General features: G+C 35.9%; 2 protein-coding genes across 3 annotated transcripts; one reads left to right on the forward strand and one right to left on the reverse strand.

The window, feature by feature from the left end:
* The first annotated feature begins 331 nt into the window (after positions 1-331).
* On the forward strand, positions 332-6,041 carry LOC140748124 (uncharacterized). Its single transcript, XM_073080858.1, has 9 exons — positions 332-1,174; positions 1,862-3,108; positions 3,189-3,352; positions 3,631-3,709; positions 3,820-4,034; positions 4,134-4,223; positions 4,343-4,460; positions 4,567-4,916; positions 5,536-6,041. The coding sequence occupies exons 1-9, from the start codon at positions 609-611 to the stop codon at positions 5,749-5,751; spliced, it is 3,045 nt and encodes a 1,014-aa protein (XP_072936959.1). The 5' UTR covers positions 332-608; the 3' UTR covers positions 5,752-6,041.
* Positions 6,042-6,044: 3 nt separating this feature from the next.
* On the reverse strand, positions 6,045-8,904 carry LOC140748131 (probable alpha-aspartyl dipeptidase). 2 transcript variants are annotated; one of them, XM_073080864.1, is made up of 4 exons: positions 8,860-8,904; positions 7,228-7,543; positions 6,582-7,145; positions 6,045-6,198 (listed from the first exon to the last, which is right to left on the reverse strand). In XM_073080864.1, the coding sequence occupies exons 2-4, from the start codon at positions 7,434-7,436 to the stop codon at positions 6,138-6,140; spliced, it is 834 nt and encodes a 277-aa protein (XP_072936965.1). In that variant the 5' UTR covers positions 7,437-7,543; positions 8,860-8,904; the 3' UTR covers positions 6,045-6,137. The 2 variants fall into 2 exon arrangements, with proteins under 2 accessions (XP_072936965.1, XP_072936964.1); XM_073080863.1 differs by lacking the exon at positions 8,860-8,904 and having other exon boundaries at positions 7,228-7,545.
* Positions 8,905-9,706: the final 802 nt, after the last annotated feature.

Here is a 9,706-nt window from a genome sequence, read left to right on the forward strand (position 1 = left end):
AATATTACACACATGTGAAAGATAGAATATCGATTATACGATCGTATTTTCTATTTGCAGTGCCGATAATTCAGGAATGATAATCATTTTGCGATCGTGCGAAAATTATCGACTAATCTCTTAAGAACCTTGTATTCTAAAAACAGGACCTAATATTTTTATTAACGTGACTGATAACAAAATGATATCGACATAATTCTATCGATGGTAATTTTCATATATAATATATATCAATATTTTCATCTAATATGTTATTTGATATAGAAAGACTATATTGTTCAGTGTAAAACAAAATTGACTGAGCAGATTAAAAGTGTGAAATCTATGTATCTAATCTATCGCTCTTTCTTTGTAATCTGTGGTTGAATGTTTCAAATATTTGTAATTATTGCAATGGCGTCGGCATGAATTTAATCGAATTTATGCATAATTTTATTCTGTAATGTGACAAGAAAATGAATCATATTTTGTTTTAGACTAAAGTGTACTAATTGTTAAGTTTCTCAATTATTTTTATATTCACTTCTGGTGGTAAAGTTGGCGACAGAAATATGTTTTCTTCGCCATTGAATATAGGCTATTGCTGAGACCAATGTTTTTCTTTTATAATGTCAAAACAAGGAAAAAGGAAAATTACTGTCGAATTACCGAAAACAAAAGACCTAGCCAATAGACCTAGTGTATTTGAGCGTCTCGGTACAAAAAAGGCATCTGGGTCTGGTGCGAAAAAGTTGACTGAGTATTGTCGGCAGTGGGCCCAGCACGGCACTTGTGCTTATGGCAAGGGATGCAAATTCGCCGCAACTCACACTCTGATAAGTCCTTCTAAGCAGAGAGCTGCGAATAAGGACACTGAGAACAAACGGGTATTGAAGGATGATGGTAAGAATCGTCTTCACTCTACAGTCGTGGTAAGGTCGGGTCGCAGTCCGGACGGAGAAATCGATAACTGGGATCAAAATGACCTCGAATATGCAGACACAGATGTTCTCGAGAAACGGAGGCAGCAACTCCAACGTGAATTAGAATTGCAGTTGAAAATGGACTCAAACAAAGATATGCGGAAAGATAAAAAGAAAGTAGTGTCAAGTTCATCCTCGTCGAGGAGCTCCAGCTCCTCTAGTGTATCTTCTTCATCGTCAGATGGCAGCACTTCTTCATCTTCTTCAGGCAGGTGAGATACCTATTAATGTTGTTATTAGTTCATAACAATTTATTTATTGTTATAAGGGGTTTGTGCAGGGATTAAATTATTTCACATGATTTGTGAGTGCTCTGGGTATAATTTCTAAGTAACAATTTGGCATCTGTTGCCAACCTCAGGTCTGATTCTAATCAGAATACAGATGTCAATGATATGCACTTGCAAAAATTGTCATTAGTAGAACAAATGCAATTTTTTAAATATTAAAGTAGTGTATAGACACCACTTTAATATTTAAAAAATTGCATGATACTATGTTTACAAAATATATCCTCGTCAATTGCTTCTTATCAACATGTAAGGAATATTCCTGTTAATAATTATTTCAAGATACAATATTTCGAAGTACTTCAAAGTATAATTGTAAAAACAAGAAGAATCATTACTAACTTTATAAGCTTAGAAATACTCGGGATATCACAATATCATCAACCTTATATCTTATTTTCTTTCAACTATACCCAATCCAATGTTACATTTTAATTTTTATGTGAATATAAAAAAAATCAATATCTTTTGTTTTGTTTTTTGTAATATATGGTGGGATATACCATTTTTATGTGAACACATAAAAAATATATATGTCAGAACAGTAAAACTGTTCTTAATTTTTATTCTTACATTTAATTTTCTTTTTCTTTGTCATATATTTCTTAGGGATATCAAGAGAAAAGTGAAGAAAGGAAAATTTAAAAGAAATTCCAGCTCATCATCTGATGGGGATGTGCCTAAAAAGAAGTTATTGAAAAGTGATTCCTTGAAGAGGGATAAGAATGAGATTAAAAAAGGAGGTATTAAAAAAGATGACAGATTAATAAAAAGGAATGAACTAAATAAAAAGAAAACACTTTCAAAAGCAACTTCACTTGGAAAAAAATCTTTGTCACCTGGCAAAAAATCTGGTGGGACACCCCCTATAACATCAAAGAGCATTGCAACAAAGACTTCAGTAAAGCACGGAAAATCCCCACAAAGGCGAAATAGAAGTCTATCACCACATTCTCGAGACAAGGAAAAAGATCGCGCGAAGGACAAGGACAAAGACAAGGAGAAGGATAAAGAACGCGATAAAGAAAGAGATCGCGCTAGAGGCCGTAGCAGATCTCCAATTAAGAAAGCAAGATCAAGGTCACCTCGGCGACATGGATCCAGTTCCAAAGATCCAAGAAGGAAGGACAGTTCTGAAAGAAGTAGGCCAGTATCTCCGAAAAAACAAGTTCGAAGAGATGGCAGTGCAGATCGACATAGAAAAAGATCAGCTAGTAGGGATCGTGACAGAGGGCGCGATCATAAAGACAGATCATTGGAAAGAAGGAAAGACGAAAAGGACAGACATGATAGGAAAGATAGAGGTCGTGATAGAAATAAGGATGGAAAGAGAGAAGAAGTCAAGAGGAGAGGGCGAGACCGCGGCTTGGGTGGTCGTGGCGGTGCCGATAAGGGTTTGGAGAAACCAAACAAACCTATGGAAAGACTACTACCACGTCCAGAAGAGCGGCTAGCTGCACTCGCAGCTATTTCTAATAGAGCCTTAGAGACTGATAAAAATTCGACTAATTCTAAAGACAGGCAGGAAACTCACTCTGAGAGAGGTGGGCGTAAACTAGACCGACTTGAAAGGGACAGATCTACTAAGAGGGAAAGGATGGATAGTTTAGATAGAGATCAAGGAGATTACGATATGGGTATGGATCGTCCATATGATCATGGTCATAATATGGAGCATTATGATCGAATGGATGACCGTTATGACGGCGTTTCAAGAGATGATGACAGGTCACCTGGCTATATGCAGGGTAGAGAACGACATTACGATCAAGGTTATGATCCTAGAGGGCCATATCCTGAAGATGATGATAGAATGTATGGCGACAGTATGGCAGATCACCGCGGCGTAGAAATGGGTAAAGTATTTTTTATAACGAAATTTACTTTAAAGTTTATTACAATGTATGAGTGCTTTTTTAACGCGTATGTTTAAAAGGTTATGACGATCGTCGCCCCCATCGTGATCGTTCGTGGGAAGGGCGTTGTGGTTCGATGGAACGTGACCGTTATATGCATCCGCATAAGGAATGGGACAATGAAGATTATCGTGGCTCTGGAGACTGGAATAGAGAACGCCATTGGCAAATGCACGATCCTCAGGTAAAGTGAAGCACTCTAAACTTGACAATATATTCACTTTTGATTTTTTATTTCATTTTGCTCTTTGCTTTAGGTCAGATTATATTTTCAAACATTGTACCAGAATGAACCAATTGACTACCGCAAAAGAAGCCTTCAAAAATCCTGTTTTGTCCTATCCCATATTTTCCTTGGCTGTCCTTATCCTCATATCGGTATGCAAAGCTTCAAACTTCCTTCACCTTTAATTTTTTTTTTTTACTATTGTGTTGTATTTTTAATAATGTGTAAATTTTTAGATGAACGAGTGGGGTGATAAAGATCCTGAAATGGAGGGCTGGCACCATCGAGGGCATCAGCCTCGAGGCCGAATGCATGGTTAGATAGTCAAAGTGTATTATTTTACAATTTGTAAATTATCATTATCATTACCTTCGTCTAATTTCATGTTAGAACTGGAATATTGAAACTACCTGTATCTATTTCAGATGATTACCCTCGCGGTGTAAGAATGGATCATGGCAGAAATGATAATAAACGTCGCGCCCCAAGAAACGAGCCAGAACAAAGTGTTAAAGAATCTATTCCTGCTGCACAACCAGTTAATGCACCACCCGAAGAGGCAGATGTAGACGACAAACCAATTCCTGACGATCTTAGTGAAATTAGTGATGATCCTGATGATATTCTTGAAAGGGACGATGTAAGTTATGAAATGCATAAGCCAAATATAAACTTTCGTTTACAATATCTTGTCACAACAAGAAAACATCTTGTTAACTATTTAATCTGATACTTTTAGATGATAGAGCAAAATGCAGATGAAGACAGTCAGCCTGCACTAGCCGACGAAACTACAAAACCTGAAGTTGTTGAAAAGGAATCGACACAGGTTATACTCATATTAATCTAAAGACAATGTGTTATTAATGCAAAAAAAAACAGATATTAAAAGCTCATATCATTTATTACAATCACTTAAATAACCATTGAATTGGTGAATATTTTCAGGATATAAGTGGCGCTGGTGACGAAAAAGAGTCTCAAGAAGGAAAAGATGATGAAGATGTTACTAATCTAGACTTTGAAGAAATATCTGATGGAGAACTGGAGGAAGAACGAACAAGAGGTAACAATATAGATTTGGTTTTTAATTTGTCAAAGATGTACGTAGATTAAGAATATCAGTGGATAACAATGACATAAAAAAATCTATTGAACAATTATATTTTCAGCGGGACTTGGAGATGCTTTAGGCGTGGACTGGGCAAGCTTGGTTGCAGATGTGCGCCGTCGGGAACAAACAGCTTCCACTGGTGACGCTCGAGATCGTTGGCGTCCTGAAAGAGTACTGGCTCGACTTGGTCTCTCTATAGATATGGCTGGCAAAGATACTGTCCAAAACATACTTTCTAAAAATGTAGAAACAAGTCAAAACAATAAAGAACCAGAACCACAGAAGGAACAAGCTAATGAAGATAAACCTGTTATGACCAATGGAAAATCTGAAGATGATAAACATGAAACACAGAAGCCTGTCACTCCACCAGACATTAGTGATATGCATCCAGTAGCTGCAATTCAGGTATGATTATCAATAATAAATAAATGTTTATTTCATAATGTGGAAGCGAGATATGCGCTTGCGGCCACTCCACTCTAATAATACTTGCAACAACTTTATCTATGTAAAGTTACACAGTAAAGGGAATGATTTTTTTTTTTATAATATAGGAGTAGCAGGCGAGCATGCAGTCCACCTGATGGTAAGTGGCTACTGCCACCCATGGACATCTGTAATCAACCCCAGATAGGATTAGATATTCCTACTTTAGGTCGGCCACAAATGCGCCGCTACCGCTGGGGACTAAGCTGGAACGCCTCGGAAAAGTAGGTCTCCCTTACCACATCCTTCAAAACGGAACACAGCAGCGCCTAACACTGCATTGCTGTTATAGACAGAAATAGGTGCGGTGGTGGTGCCGCCAGAGTCGAACCATAAAGGGTTCTACCACCTTCTGTCTGGCAGAATAGCGTATTATATGATGATGTACTGCATGTGGTATGTTTTTCTAGCCTAGGGATGTCAGTGATCAGATAATATGGTACAGTGCTCCTGTGGCATGCACCATCATAAAATTATTTACATATTGTAGGAAGTGTTTTAAAATATGTTCAGAAAATTTTCCTTATATGTTTTGCAGGTGGCAATTGATAAGAGAAAGCGTCAACGAGCAGTTCTATTTGGGTCTGGCTGTGAAATTACACGAGGTTTAAGCGCGAGACGGGATTTGGCGTTGCGGCGATACTTATGTAATCTGCCCCCTTCAGAACGGAGCGGGCAATCGCGTGTGGCGCCTCAACCGTCGCTCTTCCATGCTGCACGAGCCTTGCTAATGCAAGCACCAGTGTCTGGCTGACAATTAACTGATACATAGATGTGAAAATTGTGACAAATTCAGAACTAATACAAATTAAGCAATAAACATTTTGATTCATGGAAATTCAGTGCATTTATTTTAAATGGGATTGTATTTAATGCAAAAGTGATATTTGTCTTGTTAATTTAAGAAATAAGTGATTTTCTTATACAATGAGCCGAACATTGTGTGTATGATTATATATTATAAAGAAAGAATTTTGTTTATTGAATTTCACAAATATTTATAGTTTTATCTGTTCCCTCTTAATAAAAGTTTAATAAATGCAATCAGTCTTTTTATTGATTTTATATATTTATTTTCCATTATGTACACAATTACATTTTATGTATTTACTTTCATGTTATGTTTTTAGAAACTAGTGATTACTTTAAAAGTAAAAATGACACATCTGCACCAACTGGATATTCAGTTTTATTTTCTCCTCTGAAATAAAAAAGAAACTTTTTTAGTAGAGCATTGATAAGCTTCCATACTACTGTTACCCATGTGGAATACCTAACTATAGTTTAATTTAAAGTCTAGCGGCTGAATCGGGCGGTAGGGGCAGTCTGCCCGGGCCTCCGATTTTGGCGGGCCTCCAAACATAGTTGGTAAAAAAGGGGGTCTTCAAACCAAATAATCTATGAAATGTGTATCAGTCAGGGAAAACAAAATGTCACCGTATCACGGGCAAACTTATTACACTGGGGGCCTCCACACAACTTTCCCCCCCGGGCCTCTGACGACCTTATTCCGCCACTGTTATAGTTAATCTATTTACAAAATTGACATGCACATATTTTGCACAGTATGTAACAATTACTTACTTTCTGAATAAAACTGCTCCAGAGACACCTTTTAATGTTAAAGTATCTCCAGCTACATGTAAAATACAGCCTTCCCTTAGACCTAGGACATCACTTGCATGAGGCATTTGCAAATATTCATAAATCCTTTGATCCCTGGTTTCTCCTTTATGTGTTTCACTTTCAATGAAGTCAATATAGTGGGGATTTATGTTGAACGGTACTATACCAATTGCATCAAAAGTTGGTGGGAAAATAATAGGCATATCATTTGTCGTGTGAATACTCTTTGTTGCTACATTTGTTCCAGCACTGCTTCCTATATATAACAAGTTTCCAGAATTCACTCTGTCTCTTATCAGTTTCACTAAATTGTTCTCATACAATCTGGATAAGAGCATAAAAGTGTTTCCTCCGCCCACAAATATAGCTTTTGCTGAATTCACAGCACTAGTCGGCTCCGGATAAGTGTGAAGACCAGTCACTGAGATCCCCCACTGGCTAATAACTTCTCTTATCTTGGCCGTGTAAGCATCAAAATCATTTTGAGCATATGGCACAAACACTAGTTCATTGACATCATTCCTGCAAAACATGTTTTCTTGTAAATACCGTTATTACTGTTCAGTGGACAATTCATAATTATTAAAGTAAAGATATTACTTACCTAGTTAAAAATGAGAGAATTTCTTCTTTAGCGAACTCCAACATAGAATAACCATGACAATTTGAGGAGGATAATAATAAGGCTTGCTTTTGCGGTTGCATTTTTATATACTTTGTATTTGTACAACGAATTATTGTATTACTAACAGAAAGTTTGCCAGACAAATGGCGCGATGGTAGATGTGATAATAATTGAAATAAATACCGCATTAAAACGATAATGATTATCTTGACATCCTTATCTATTATAACATAACATTATCAATATTTTATATGTTGGTTGTTTCAATTAACTTTGTTGACGAGTTCAATGAATTATTGAAATCACAGACCTATATCTAAATAGATGACACATGTACCTTCATTTGTATGAAAACCAAGCGTGCCACTTTTATCCGATCGACTGACACTTGTCAAGAAAGATTTAGAGATGTGCATTGTTAATTCTCCGTCAGAGAGAAAATCGTTTCAAAGGTCGATTCGGTTCTGCTATAAAAATCGATTTTGAAATCGAAAAATCGAAGATAGATTTTCGAGAAATCGATCGTCTAGATTTATTTTACTGGTGCTCTGCGAATGTTTTGGTAAAAAAGTCGCCGAATCATCATTATCAAAATCTACCGTGTCGTCCATAAATTTAGTCAACAAAATAAAACAAGATGTCTACGGAAAAAAGATTTAATACAAAATAAATATTGCTTAAACATTTATTAAATTCTGGTGTTAAAATAGTCTCAGCAAGGGGCCAACTGAAGTCCTTCGACTTCAGTAGACCCCGTGTATATGCCGTATTATAAATGGATAATAGACCTAGAAAAACTTATATTGCTTCATTTTTGAACATAAGAACAAATACATAAAATGATAAATAAAAACACTTGCTACATTAAGGTAGCTTACACTGTGTTATATACATAGTTCTCATAGAAAGTTGTAAACATATCGTTATTTGATTATGGCGATGGTGCGTAGGCGCACTCGCAATCGCAATGGAAACCTGTAAATTTAATGGTAAATATTAAAAAAAGAACAAAAAACATTAACATGATTAGAATAAAAAAATATGTTACAAAATATTTATTAAGACAACATTATTATTCATCCATTTCGAAAATCGATTAAATAATCGAGAACAAGAAACTGGCATGTACAACCCCAGGTACTCATTTTGAAATAACCAATGACAATCATCTTTAAGCAACAAGATGAAATATCGATCGTTTTACTTTTCATTGCGTGTTTTAATACAGAAGCTTTACAACTTTGTAACCAAAATTTGCAATGGATTAAAAATTTGATAAAACACACTCAGTAACTAATTGTCATTGTGAAACCACAACAAATTTTAAATAATTAATTATAAAATAAATAATACATATTTTAAAAAAAACGGTACTTACGTATGAAAGGAAATATTTTCTTTATCGCGGCTACTTTTACTTGTAGAATTTACACAATTTATTATAGCGCAATTCGGCATGTTTATTGCTGTCAATTGACATCCGATGACAACAAATGTTACTTTCGGACTAAATGACATTTCATCGAAGTGAGCTGAATCTTCTTCCTTTAACCCGAGTTTTGGCCACGCTAATACGTACACATACGGGATCTATTAAGATATAGGTCTGTGATTGAAATGCACATAACACAAAAGTCAAAATGATAAGGTGACTGACAAGTGACAACTTGGCAGAAAAACTGACATCTGATACAGCAGACAGCTGTGATTCGAGTGTTTCTATTTCTAGGCGGAAGTCGGAACTGATAGATAAATAATGTTACTATTAAATGCAACGTTTAAATACTCGACCGTGTATTCGACGAAAGTAGAGTAATAGACGCGAGTACATTGATGTAAAAAATCTACTCCGGTGTATTTGGTATTCTCCACTCGTTATCGTTCAGTTAGTTACTCGGCGGATTATTCGCTAGTATCTAAAATTCGAATGCCACATTTATATTCATACTATTATATTATTATTGATACTATTAAACAATCGCCGAGTAACGCACGGAATAATGACAACTATATAATTATAAACGCCGCAGACGAGGACAGACACGTTATCTTTTGACTTACGCTGATATCCTACACCTTGTGGGAAACGAACAAATGTGTACACTGTACGTACACCCATGTGGATTAATTATATATTCGTACTTTGTTCTAGTCGTCTCTACTGGGCGAATATGTGGACCTGACATAAAATTAAATGTCGCAAATTACCGTGCTGTAGAACACGTTTAAAAAAATACATTTAAAGTTGTTCGGTTAAAAAAATAATGACACGGCAATTAAATGAAACATTTGGCATTTTTTATTCGTATCTAAGTTCATAATTATAAGACAGTCACTAGTGCAGCAGAAGGAGACATTCAGTCTCTGTTTTCCGAGGTCAAATGACCGTGCATCCATATTAACCGCAAACAGAACTAATTTGTCTAAAGCGGTCTTGAGGTTTGTAATATAATAAACT

The sequence above is a fragment of the Epargyreus clarus genome, unplaced genomic scaffold, assembly GCF_041222505.1.
Source record: "Epargyreus clarus isolate Ecla_fem2 unplaced genomic scaffold, WU_Ecla_fem_2.2 ptg000015l, whole genome shotgun sequence".
NCBI classification, from domain to species: Eukaryota; Metazoa; Arthropoda; class Insecta; order Lepidoptera; family Hesperiidae; genus Epargyreus; species Epargyreus clarus.